We start from the raw sequence: 14,667 nt of genomic DNA, 5'->3' as shown, positions 1-14,667 counted from the left end.
CCTGGCATCACTGATGCTGAAATGATTTATTCATATACCTGTCAAAAATATAGAGCATTGTATGAAAATGTATAACCTCACTTTTCTGACAGTTTCGGTGTGTTTTTTACCTAAGACTTGTTCACACGGACTTTTAAAATTTACATTACTTGAATACTTTCGATGCTCTTTGAAAGAATATCAACTCAAGAGGGATGAGGATTGGAACAATGGTAACCTGGTTCATACATTGACCAATCGGCGCTGGATGTAAAACCCGGTGGCATATGCTGAATCGCAAGATCAAGCATTGGGCTATAAAACGATTGCTTTCTGGATGATGGATTTGTACACATTTGTTTGTTTACTCGTGGGTTAATTCCTAACAAGATGATCCCATTGATTATTCATTTTAGGTGGTGAAGTTTACCTGAACTTTATAGGTAACGAATTCGGTCGATGATAAGTTGTTGAAATGATTTTGATCGTTCAATGCCCATATCGAAGAACGTTTCCATTGGTCAGAATGCCTACCAGCATATGATAGCTGCAAACATCGCAACAAGGTTATCGCTTTAAAACAGAACAATTATTTATTATTCGTGTTCAAGTTCCATAACAGCAAAAGTTTCGTCGATTATCGCATTGTCGTTGATTTAGCCGGAAAATGCAAAATAGCGCTCGGCACTGACCATAAGGAGTAAGAAGGATTTGATTGGAGTGATAATAATGCAGAGCATTATACATTCTGGTAGAATATCAGGGAGGAAAAATTATATGTAAATTTATATTATATCCCGAGTTGCCATCATTTTGGCACCGCAATAAAGCTATCTGCAACTGCTGTCTTGTTCAAATTGGCACGAAATAACTAGGCAGCGAATGATAAATTTCATAGTCAATTTATTTACTTTTTCGGAAGGATAAGTAATTAGTATGTTGTGAATATATGTGTCGCCGGTGCCGTGTGTTATGGTGGTACCGGACGGAACCGTTGGTCAGCAGACCATCCTTGTCGTACTGGTCATAGATGCGACGTTCTTTCTCATCTGATAGCACTTGACATGCTTCGGAGATCTGTCTTAACGCTCTCTACTTAGCGCAGGATACGCGAAACCATTGCTAGCTTTCGAAAAAAAAATTCCTAGCTGCTGCTACCCTATCAGTCTCTCTCTCGGCTGAGGACTACAAATTCGGTCGATTAAATTATGCTATGAAAATTGTACTTCCTGGAATTTCATCTAACGAGATCAATTCATTGTGAGGAATTTCGCTGCGTTCCAATATTGCTTGCCTCTGTAGGTGATGATGTGTTTGGCAGCCAGCTCTTATGTTTTGGGTAATTTTGCTATCTTATTCTGCTGAATAAATCATCTGCCTAAAGCCTCTACGTTCTACTACGGTCACTTTAAAAACGCTCTGCTATTTAATCTTGTAGCGCTCGGCAGTCAGTCCTGGCACTCTTCTCGACTATTCCTGGCACTATACCGCTGACGTCGCACTTATGGCGGTGATCAAACTTGGCGAGAGTGGCAGTGGTTTCGTCGGAATTGTTCACTCGACAAGCAGTAAGTGCAAGGACTCTGCTACTTATGCCTGAGCCCCTCATTGAAACCTTCGTCCTGCCGGAGTGTTAGCTTCGTATGATATCGGAGCGTATTGCTGAACCGAAGCAGTCTGCTACTGGCGCCGCTTCCTTCGAATCGGAATCGCTGAATATTCCCGTTAGCCGAATGTCCAACGTGGCCGAAGGCAAACCGATTGCAGCAACACCACCAGCCGTAGCTGACCTTTTAGCCTTTAATCCAAGTCCCTGCCATTGGCATAGCGACAGACGAGTGCGGCGCAGGCTGGACCATCGGTTGACTCGGTGCCGGACGGGGCGAAACAGCTGCAACAGGAGCGGACCTAATATGGGGTGTAAAGGTCATCAATTGCCATAGATCACCAAAATGCTCTGCGACTAACATTGTGAACAAAACAAACCAAATGAAATTGATCGCAACAACGATAAAATAATCTAAATTCTGCCCAAACATTTGAAACATTTGAAAAAGGTCTAACTGCCAAACGTAAACTTTGAGAAAAAGGCAAAAGAAGTTTTGGTCGAATTCATTATAATTCTATTTAAAAATTTAATACTGTTTTATTTAGTTTGATTGCGCATATTGTTTACATCAGACACTCCCCTTAATTAATTGAGAACGTATTTCACTGCCTTTATAATCCTTTTGGAATCAGTTACAATAATCCTTTATAATCATTTTATAATAAGCGTATTGCTAGTTAGGACTTTTATATCAGCCGGGCCCTTTTATAATTTGTTATACAATCATTATCAAAATTCTTCATAATCCATTGTTGCGTTATGTTTATGCACATGGCCAGATAGATAGTTTTTAACTGGGACGTGACGTGTGGATACGAAAAAAGCTAATGTCAATTGCAGCCAGGAGGAGCTGTCAAATGCAGCCAAAGGGAACCGTCAAATGCAGTTAGGGGGAACTGTCAAATGTAGCCAGTCCATTTAAAATATGTGAGGAAGAAAGAGTGGCTATGCAAGACAAGAGAACAGAAAAAAAGAAAAAGAAAACATATATCCACAGGTTTTGTCCCAGGATTTTAATAGAGAACATGAAAATTCGATTTGTTTGCATTTGGCAGTGGGCCTTTTTCAAATGTTTGGCTAGAAATTCCTTACTTATTGAAAAAATCAAAAATAGTGCAAGCTGCTCATTTAACCCCATATTCTGAATACCTATCTTGACTTGTTTCCCCATATTTTTACACCATTTGGATGAATTTCCTGTGGGGAATACTAAAAGGATGCCAGATCTGCATATATATTAGTAAATCTGTAGATTTTGCATTTTCACTGCAGATCTTTTGCATATTACAAATATTTAGCGGAACAAAGCCTATGCCAGCCAATCTATACACCAGCCTTCAACATTTTTGATCATTTAAATTATATACATACTACATTTCTACGTCGCATTTATTGAAGATTATTGTAGCAATCTGCAGACTTTTATATTTTTACTGCAGGCTATTGTTTAAATAGACCTGGCATCACTGATGCTGAAATGATTTATTCATATACCTGTCAAAAATATAGAGCATTGTATGAAAATGTATAACCTCACTTTTCTGACAGTTCGGTGTGCTTGTTTACCTAAGACTTGTTTACACGGACTTTTAAAATTTACATTACTTGAATACATTCGATGCTCTTTGAAAGAATATCAATTCAAGAGGGATGAGGATTGGAACAATGGTAACCTTGTTCATACATTGACCAATCGGCGCTGGATGTAAAACCCGGTGGCGTATGCTGAATCGAAAGCATTGGGCTATAAAACGATTGCTTTCTGGATGATGGATTTGTACACATTTGTTTGTTTGCTCATGGGTTAATTCCTAACAAGATGATCCGATTGATTATTCATTTTTAGGCGGTGAAGTTTACCTGAACTTTATAGGTAACGAATTTGGTCGATGATAAGTTAAAGTTGAAATGATTTTGATCGTTCAATGCCCATATCGAAGAAGGTTTACATTGGTCAGAAGGCCTACCAGCGTATGATAGCTGCGAACATGAGGACAAGGTTATCGCTTTCGAATGGAACAATCATTTATTATTCGTGTTCAAGTTCCATTACAGTAAAAGTTTCGTCGATTATCGCATTGTCGTTGATTTAGCCGAAAAATGCAAAATAGCGCTCGGCACTGACGATAAGGAGTAAGAAGGATTTGATTGGAGTGATAATAATGCAGAGCATTATATATTCTGGTAGAATATCAGGGAGGAGAAATTATATGTAAATTTATATTATATCCCGAGTTGCCATCATTTTGGCACCGCAATAAAGCTATCTGCAACTGCTGTCTTGTTCAAATTGGCACCAAATAACTAGGCAGCGAATGATAAATTTCATAGTCAATTTATTTACTTTTTCTGAAGGATAAGTAATTAGTATGTTGTGAATATATGTGTCGCCGGTGCCGTGTGTTATGGTGGTACCGGACGGAACCGTTGGTCAGCAGACCGTCCTTGTCGTACTGGTCATAGATGATACTCTTTTTTTTATCTGATAGCACTTGACATGCTTCGGAGATCTGTCTTAACGCTCTCTACTTAGCGCAGGATACGCGAAAGCGCTGCTAGCTTTCGAAAGAAAATTCCTAGCTGCTGCTACTCTATCAGTCTCTCTCTCGACTGAGGACTACAATTTCGGTCGATTAAATTATGCTATGAAAATTGTACTTCCTGGAATTTCATCTAACGAGATCAATTCATTGTGAGGAATTTCGCTGCGTTCCAATATTGCTTGCCTCTGTAGGTGATGATGTGTTTGGCAGCCAGCTCTTATGTTTTGGGTAATTTTGCTATCTTATTCTGCTGAATAAATCATCTGCCTAAAGCCTCTATGTTATACTACGGTCACTTTAAAAACGCCCTGCTATTTAATCTTGTAGCTCTCGGCAAGTCAGTCCTGGCACTCTTCTCGACTATTTTTGGCACTATACCGCTGACGTCGCACTTATCACGGTGATCAAACTTGGCGAGAGCGGTAGTGGTTTCGTCGGAATTGTTCACTCGACAAGCAGTAAGTGCAAGGACTCTGCTACTTATGCCTGAGCCCCTCATTGAAACCTTCGTCCTGCCGGAGTGTTAGCTTCGTATGATACCGGAGCGTATTGCTGAACCGAAGCAGTCTGCTACTGGCGCTGCTTCCTTCGAATCGGAATCGCTGAATATTCCCGTTAGCCGAATGTCCAACGTGGCCGAAGGCAAACCGATTGCAGCAACACCACCAGCCGTAGCTGACATTTTAGCTTTCAATCCAAGTCCCTGCCATTGGCATAGCGACAGACGAGTGCGGCGCAGGCTGAACGTCGGTTGACTCGTTGCCGGACAGCTGCAACAGGAGCGGACCTAGTATGGGGTGTAAAGGTCATCAATTGCCATAGATCACCAAAACGCTCTGCGACTAACATTGTGAACAAAACAAACCAAATGAAATTGATCGCAACAACGATAAAATAATCTAAATTCTACCTACACATTTGAAACATTTGAAAAGGGTCTAACTGCCAAACATAAACCCTGAGAAAAAGGCAAAAGATGTTTTTGTCGAATTCATTATAATTCTATTTAAAACTTTAATACAGTTTTATTTAGTTTGATTGCGCATATTGTTTACATCAGACACTCCCCTTAATTCATTGAGTATGTATTTCACTGCCTTTATAATCCTTTTGGAATCAGTTACAATAATCATTTATAATCATTTTATAAAAAGCGTATTGTTAGTTAGGACTTTTATATCAGCCGGGCCCTTTTATAATTTGTTATAAAATCATTATCAAAATTCTTCATAATCCATTGTTGCGTTATGTTTATGCACATGGCCAGATAGATAGTTTTTAACTGGGACGTGACGTGTGGATACGAAAAAACCTAATGTCAATTGCAGCCAGGGGGAGCTGTCAAATGCAGCCAAAGGGAACCGTCAAATGCAGTCAGGGGGAACTGTCAAATGTAGCCAGTCCATTTAAAATATGTGAGGAAGAAAGAGTGGCTATGCAAGACAAGAGATCAAATGAACAGAAAAAATGAAAAAGAAAACATCTATCCACAGGTTTTGTCCCAGGATTTTAATAGAGAACATGAAAATTCGATTTGTTTGCATTTGGCAGTAGGCCTTTTTCAAATGTTTGGCTAGAAATGCCTTCTTCAATGAATCATGTACAAGAAAAGTAAAAATGTTAAATTTAACGGAATAATGTATGATGCCGACATCAAATAAAAAATTACAGCTGAGCGACCTTGTTTGGAAAGTGTTAACATTTGGCAGCGAACCAAGCCAAGTTTCTCATACTATGATCGAATCAACAAAGATTCCATGACCATGTAAACAATCTCTCTGAACTGTCAAAAAAGTGAGGTTAAACATTATCATGCAATGTTCTCCAACGAGAGGTTCACTTTAGTTTGTTTACATAATCAATGAACTTTGTACCGCGACTCACCACTTCATTTGCCGCGTTGCCAGGAACTCAAGCAAAAATATACAAAACAGTGTTGCCCAAACACACATTTTGAGTCCCACCATTCTTGCAAAGGTGAAAAAAATACTCAACATTCTTGCATTTTTCAAATTTAAAAAAATCATTAAAAAATCACGATAGCTCCAAATAGTCTCATTTCAACGGCAATATTCTTAAAAATGTGTAGCCTTTTGAATAAAAATAAGAAAAAAGGGGGTAAGGTCGGACGAGAAAGGTCTATTGGCAATTTGTATTCGACAGTTTACATGACGTCACCCACGTTACTGGTTGGAACGGTCAAACCTGTATCGAAGGATATCAATCATTTTCTGACGTGTTCTTGATGTCCCATCAGTAGCGTTAGGGCGATCTATGATTGGGTATCTAAGTTATTTTATGCTTCAGATTATACGGTATGCGCGCCAATAGAGATGCTTCGACATCTCCAAAGGAGCTCTCGGAACGACTCCAAACTTTTAAGAATCCGTTAATGGCTTCAACAGAACACACAAAATTTTTGCGTTCATTTCGTTAAGTTCGTGGAAATTCATGTATTTTCACGAAGGAATCCGGATCATGTAACAGCTCAGCCCGGGAACAATCTGACAGAAAGTGCTTGTATCATATATGTACCACTGATTTGATAATGGTGCTATTATCCCATCACCATATGAGTGTCATGACCAACGAAACCTGGCGGAAGTGAAGCTAGGTTTAGGTCTGATGGAACAAAGACAGTCTCTAGAAAATAATAAATGGCCTAAACTATCTGCTTTTAAAAAAAATAATGTGACCTTTTTAAATTTGAGCCGCCATAATGACACCAAATTTATGAGTCCAAATCCTTATTTTTCCGTTACAGTTTATTTTAATTGCAAGAAATCTTTATCATAAACCAATTTGATTATCAAACTTCCGTGAAGGCAGGTACAACCTATTTGTTTCATTTGACCAATTTAACAGTGCTTGCTTAAAGTTTGTTTTGGATACAAATGTACCCCACAAAACCGTTAGCGTTAGTGTTTTGTCATGTGTACATAATTCAAAAAAAATTATATATTTTTTTAAAAGCAAAATATTGATACATAGTAAGCGAGAAACTTGTGTAAAATTGTATAAGTTCCAACTCTTCTGAATAATAGTAACTGTTATTTGGTATAACAAAGCACTACAGCAAAGTAACTAGAAAATGTGTTTGGATCGGTATCGTAATTTTTGCTTTTGCGGATGAAAGAGTCAAAACACATTCGTGAATGATTTCTATATACTATGCAAGACGCATCATTCGATTCGTTATCTTCTGCAGCCCAGGCTCTGGAACATACTTTATATACACGTACAATGCACCGGCTCTACCTATTCCTTCGACGCCTTCCTGTTTCATCTCTGTTACTGCATATTGCTGTATTTTTAACGTTTGTGTTGGCATTTGGTTTTCAAAAAGGATTGGAATAAATACTTTTTGACCGGTTTTTGAAAAAAATTGATCAAAAGGAACCGGAGTTATAGCAATATGAAGAAACAAGGGAATTTTGACGTATTTTAAAGACTTTTTCTATACAAAATGAAATATTACATACTTAAATAGTCAAAACACGAATATTTTTAAACAGATTACTTCACGAATGATTTTGGAATAAAACTATCCAATTTAATTATAAATTTAATAAAAATTAGACATACTAGAGCGATTTTAGTTCTGGGGTACGAATAAACCCCACAAAACCGTTTACGTAGAGAAAAAGTCGCCGCGGCCTAAGTATCGGTTTTAAAGTACCTGTCGAAATTTATATTCCATTATAGAAAGTTTAACCGATATTTTCCAATAAATTCCTGTTGACTTGGTTTATTACTAATTATCATGAAAAATAATACGCAAAGAGAGTTTAGATGAGAAACTCGTATTGTTGAATGATCTTTCATGAATGTTCGTTTAAAAAATTAAATAATTCAGGCAGTTTGCGAATCTGAAGAGACGGAATTTTATGCATTTATTCATACAATATTTGAGCACCAGAAAATACGACGAATTCTAGCGATTCAGAGGTGCTAACAATTGGTACGGTTATATGTGTCATCCATTCGTATTACGAAGTATAATTCACTACTACAAAAAAGACTGCGTTTTGTTTATAGACGCAAACAGTGTCATGAAATGGATGGGTTGTTTTGTTCAAAACCCGAACCCGACACGACCCCGATAATTTCCAATTTGAAAAACCCGAACCCGACCCGAGCCCGAAAGTCAAAAATTTCATAAACTCGGACCCGACCCGAACCCGAGAATTTCAAATTTGAAAACCCGGAACCCGACCCGAACCCGAGAAGCTTAAATTTACAGAACCCGAACCCGACCCGAAACCCGTCGGGTTCGGGTCGGGTCCGGGTTTCGGGTCCAAAAACCCGAACCCGACCATCTCTAAACAGATATCCTAACAACTTCTTCGAACATGTTCAAAGTTTTTAGAGTTGGTTTCAGTAACTGCACAAATTTGAACAAGATTTTCTGGTTCGGTAATTGTTTACTTTAGCTACTTTTCCCCCTGTAAGTGGAAAACATGTTTTTCTTTCGTGAATATGCTAGTTTAGTGTTGTAGATTCATAAAAATGAGGCGGAAAGCGAATATTTTTAATAATTCATTAATTAGCTTTAAAGTAAGTTGTACCTAATAACTTTGTTCATAGGGTTATTGTACTCCCGAAAGTGAGGTTTTTGGCGAAGCTAGTTTAATGCGGCTATGCCGCACAGCCGTAGTCCTCGTACTCGTCATCGGAAACGTAAACGAACCTGTGATCCACTCGTTTGCCCGGTATACTCAAGCATAGGGGCTATCCCTAGTTTAAGTCCGACTGAGCGGTAGCGAAGTCGGACAGCATGAGAAAAAAATCGATGTGGCGTAGCCACATTAGGCATTAACAATGTTTTATTTAGTAACAATAGGATTGTATTCATCGGCAAAAATTAAATTATTGTCACTGCCTAATGTGGCTATGCCACATCGTTTCAATTAGGTGCTGTCCGACTTCGCTGCCGCTAAGTCGGACTTAAACTAGGGATAGCCCCTATGTTTGAGTATACCGGACAAACGAGTGGATCACAGGTTTGCTTGCGTTTCTGATGACAAGCCGCATTAAACTAGCTTCGCTAAAAACCTTACTTTCGGGAGCACAATAACCCTATGTGCAAGGTTAGTAGGTGGAACTTATTTTTAGTCTCATTAATAAATTATTAAAAATTTTCGCTTTCCGCCTCTTTTTTATGAATCTGCAACACTAAACTAGCATATTCACGAAAGAAAAACATGTTTTCCACTTACAGGGGGAAAAGTAGCTAAAGTAAACAGTGGTTCCACAAAATATCCCAATGTTTGTTTCAGCTTCAGTCTTCTGACCTATAATACTAATCCGATTTTCTCGATGCGAATAATCTGTTGAGTTTATCGGTGATCTGTCACACTATCGCAAGAAACAAAATACAGTTCAGTTACTGGGTCCGATAACATTTTATGAATTTGTTTATCATCGAAGAAATTATTCACGTTTTCAACCCAGAGTTAATATTGGCTCAAAGGTACCAATAGTATTCCCGATTTGCCTACATGAGAGAAAGCCCTCATCGTCCATTATAGGAATTCGCGTTGCTCTGTACTCCAAATGAACGAACTATACGAACTTTAATTTAAATGTTCTAGATTGAATACCAGTCAAATTTATATAATTCGGGATTCTTGTGTATTCCTACTCAAATTCATCAACCGATTACGATTCGGTTGGCTTCGGAATTCAAAACATGCATGATTGTCTATTTGATGTCATGAAATCGAATACGTATTATTTTTACTAAACTTCCGTAGAATTCTGAAGAAATTTTGAAAATTTCGTAGATTTCACGAGTTAATCCGTAGAAAGGACAGAAATCCGTAGATCTACGGGAAAATCCGTAGGGTTGGCCACCCTACTAATAATACTAGTAACTCACCTTCTTCACGATCTGTAAAGCCTGCTGAATCCAGAAATTTGCGTGTACTGTTATCGTCCCAGATGTGTATATTTTTGGCTTGTAATTCCTTTGCGTTTGTACTTCCTCGAATAAACCAAAGTAGCTCCTCAGCTACACCCCGGAAGAATACTTTTTTTGTAGTTAACAACGGCATTTTACCGTTTCTCAAATTATACTTTATTTGAGCCCCAAAAACGGACAAAGTGCCAACACCAGTGCGATCCATACGTTTGTTGCCTGTAGATAAAACTCGACGAATCAAGTTAAGATACTGCGTTTCATCGTCGTTTTGAGAGTTTTCTGAATCTACTTGATTTTGCATTTGGGATGATTTCTCTGAATCAAGATCACTAGTTATATTCGAGGCCTATTGATAAAAAAAATAAACGCACACGTTAGTCAAAAATTTACATCTACCGATTCTACGTTAGGCTCCAAATCTTTAGTCTGTGCCTACACGGTAAAAAATTGTCACGTTTAATTCAAATGATTTTACACTTGAATCAGTTTATCATGCATCACTAACAATTGAAGTGATTTAGCATTGATTTTTTAAGGATTCATAACTCGTATCAAAATGACCTGGTCTTTGAAAGCTATTTAATAGAAATGATCTTTAAATTGAAATGAATAGCCGTTGAATTTGCACCACTGTACTAATCTATTGAATTTGAGTGGTTTCATCTTTAATTACAACTGTCAAAGGTACCAAAACACTAAAGTCTTCAACCGATTACAAACACATGTTCGTAAATAGGAGCAAAAATGGATAAGTTGCATTTCCAAAGTAATGTAGAACGTGAGTATTATATATTGTACTTGTGGTTAATTTATGCAATTATTTATTCTCAGCTAACATATTTATAATGGGATATGCCGTAAGAAATGTGTATATAGTTGAATGCAAGATCAATCAGAAGCAATGTGCAACTCATTTCAAATGGAAGTGTTTTGCTGTTGATTTTGTAGTGTTTTGATATGATCTATTCCAATAGATTGACACATCGCATTGAAATGTTGGGCAAGTAGTGCGAAATCAACTGCAAATCACTTTTCATTAGAGTGACGATTTTTTACCGTGTAGGATAGGATCCGCCAGCTGGCTTCTTCTTATATTTTACCCTTCCCTGTTGAAAACGACATACCCCCACTCGACCAATGTTGCCAAAATATTTGTTTTGTTTCGATCGTATATTTGTTCTGATTAAAATATTCTACATTATGTACCAATTTCATGCTTCTGGAAAAATCAAAGATTTAGTCTTTATATACGCATTTAAACGATTATAACGTTTTTTTTCCATCGGAATACAGCAAAACAAAATAATATATATTCGTTATTGTACATTACGAAAAGTATCTTCATGCCTCTTCATTTTTGTAAGTTGCTTTCTGAGTCAAGCAACCTCTGTCACAAGAATAATCTTCTCTGTTGGGATTTATTTTAAATATTCTAAACCTACTTTTCTGCAAGTTTTAATTTTTGTTTTGGAGCAATGTATAGGTTTGTTCCAGTACTACACTGCCGCTAGAAGCATAATTGTCCCATGTGTATAGGGATTCCCATAGCACATGGGACAGTAATGCTTCTAGCGGCAGTACAGTACAGCAGTAGCAAATCCACGCTCCTATTTACACCGATAATCAGTTGAAAACAGTAAAATTCAACTGTATCGATAATACCAAAGGAAGAACAAGAAGCGACTTCCGGGATCACTTTCTCCCTGTTTGCTCAGTACTTCTAATTTACTCGGTACTGGAACACAGACAATTTTTACATGAAGTTCAAAATATTTTCATACTTACGCTACACAGCCTGTTGATTTCGAAAAGAGGCATTTCCGCATTATTCCGCACACAGAACAGAATCCACGATAACCGCGCTACCGGATCTCTCGGGAACTTCAGTTCTGGATAATATGCTTGATTTCGTCTGCCACATAATGCCTGCACTTCATAATTACAGACGGTATCTCGAGAAAACAAAAAAATCAACACAGTTAACAATCGTCGTTTTATGTTTGATATCACAATATGACAACACTTCCAAGCAGCCCTTTAGTACTTTTAGTTTCCAAACCGAAGGTTTGCCTATGTAACTTTCGTCCAATCACGAGCTGGTTCAGAATTGGTTCAAAAACAGGGGACAGAGCTGGCGGATCCTCTCCTCGGTCTGTGCCTAAGACAAGGCAAGACAACTAGTAAGCGAATAAGCGATTTCTGGAGCCAGCGTGGAGCCAAAATGACGTCTTCGAATTATACTAATAGGCAGAGATGCCAGATACTTTTTTCAAATGCCAGCAAATAATAATTTTTAGAGTCTGAGAAGTACCAAAATGCCTAAAATAGATAAAGCTGTAATTTGAAACTAGTGTAACCAAAACCTTTATTTTGAAAAATCTGTGAATATCTGCAACCAAACTAAAAAAAACTGTAAATATCTGCAACCAAATTAAAAAATCAGCAAATATCTGCGTTATCGAAAAAATCTGCAGCTGACATAAATGGCCAATTTCTTCACTTGGATTAAAACCGGTTTTCGGCTAATTGGCCACCAGCAACCCAAAAACTGGTTTTCAGCTAAAACCGGTTTTCATCCAGTGAAGAAATCGGTAGTAAAAGTCTGCGAATTCGCAGACATGTCTGCAAATCTGGCATCTCTGCTAATAGGCAATCCAAGCAGGGTGGCCAGACCTACCGATTTATCGGTAGTCCTACCGGCTTTGGTCTTCCCTACCGATTCACAGACGACCAAGGCAAAACTACCGATATTTTGTTATTCCTACCGAAAACTACCGTTTTTTATTGATTTTGGACACATCCTACTCAACATTCATTTTTTGGGTTGGATTTGGTCAGAGATCTGTGTTGTCAGTATTTTACAATTCTATGTCAATACTACGTTTTTGGGACAACAACCCAGCCTACCGATAACTACCGATAAACTTTTAGTGACCCTACCGATATTAAGGAATTCTATCTGGCCACCCTGAATCCAAGACCAGCTTCCGGGCAACACAACACTCTGAAAAATTTTCACGTTCGATTTACCTGAAAACATAGGTGGTTTTCATCCACCCTATTTTCACGTAACTATTACCGGAAATGCACGTAGCCGATTAAAATTTAGTTTCCGGTAAATAAGGCATGATTGTCACGTACTTCTTACGTGATGTTTTGGTGAGAACTATGTGAAATCAGGTAATATTTACGCGATATTCCGTTGTATTTAAAATGCTTTTAAGGTAGGATGTACGTGGATTTTCACGTTCGATTTACCTGAAAACATAGGTGGTTTTCGTCCACCCTATTTTTTACGTAACTTTTACCGGAATTGCACGTACACGCAGAAAAATATAGCATATTTAAACCAAAAATATGTGTTATTGAATCCAATCATTTTTTGTTTATCACTTTAACAAACAAACTTATTGGTTTGAAAATATTTTTTTATTAGAACAACAACAAATTTTTGCTTTCAAAAAATACATTTTTAGTATCAATAATTTTCTTTTAATTTCAATAAAATAATTATTGAAAAACGGAACGATAATTTTGTTTTATTAAAACAATAAATATTTTTTATTGAATTCAATAAATAATTTTATTGTCTCCCGACCAATAATTTAATTTATTGAATTTAATGCATAATTTTATTGAACCTACAAATCTTTTTTCTGCGTGTAGTCTAATGAAATTGTGTTTAAACCAACAACGTTGATTAAACTATGTACGTGATTAGTCCAATAAATAAGACATGATTTTCACGTGCTTTTTTGCGTGAAGTTTTGGCAAAATCGACAGGAAATCAGGTAACATTTACGTGATGTTCCGTTATGTTTAAACTTATTTTCAGGTAGGAGGTACGTGGATTTCCAATGAGGATAATGGAATTTATATACAGGCTTGATTTAATTTCATACTTGAAATAATTTGTTTATTTGTTTTTATGTATACATATATATGTTTTACTTTGGTTGATGATGTGATTTCCATATGCTTATATCTTTGACCTGAGCAGTGCAGTAATTCTTCATTATCAATTGAAACATTTCAATGATAATGAGAATGGCAACCATTCAGTTTCCATTTGTCCCTATTCACTCGATTGATTTTGACATACTTCTTCAGATGAAATACTAAAATTCATCTTCAATTGAATGGGAGCATGTGTTCATTTGAAATATTTTATCCTATGGAAGTCGATGTGGACATGAAATGATGTTACTAAAAGTTCACTCCGAACACAAAGGCATAGCGAACGAAACATATACCAGTCAAACGAACGAAAATGAAATATAAACTATACAGTCCTATGCAAATTATTTCACACACACTACTTGGGGTTTGTTCCTACAATTATTACGGCCAAATAGTTTTGGTTACCAGGTGTTGGACGCTCGTAGGACCAAAGTGCATCGTAGCGGACTAACGGGAGGACGAGATGAACTATTCTAACGCCAGCTATCATGATGTCACACTAATGCAGATTTGTAAATATGTTCTTTATACATAGCTATAGAGTTCTATGCAAATCATTTCACTCACACTACTTGGGGGTTTGTTTTCCTCCAGCTGTCATATGTAAAACTGTCAGTTAACTCAAACGTTTTAAATAGCTTGCCTAACGTATT

The 14,667-nt window shown here is 37.3% G+C and overlaps 1 protein-coding gene across 4 annotated transcripts in view; it reads right to left on the bottom strand.

Annotated features, from left to right (window-relative positions):
• LOC131688869 (thymidylate synthase) overlaps nt 1-14,667 on the bottom strand; it is an 888,839-nt gene that overhangs the window by 187,606 nt on the left and 686,566 nt on the right. Inside the window, exon 1 of one of the 4 annotated variants that reach the window (XM_058973500.1) lies at nt 10,013-10,496. The exons of the other annotated variants lie outside the window; for them this stretch is intronic. Coding sequence (XP_058829483.1) covers nt 10,013-10,355 — 343 coding nt within the window. The 5' untranslated portion in view covers nt 10,356-10,496. Of the gene's footprint in view, nt 1-10,012; nt 10,497-14,667 lie in introns of those variants that run through there. 4 annotated transcript variants of the gene reach the window in all.

Source organism: Topomyia yanbarensis, chromosome 1 (genome assembly GCF_030247195.1).
Source record: "Topomyia yanbarensis strain Yona2022 chromosome 1, ASM3024719v1, whole genome shotgun sequence".
NCBI lineage: Eukaryota > Metazoa > Arthropoda > Insecta > Diptera > Culicidae > Topomyia > Topomyia yanbarensis.
The sequence above is the reverse complement of the archived record's forward strand: the minus strand, read 5'-3'. Positions and strand labels throughout refer to the sequence as shown.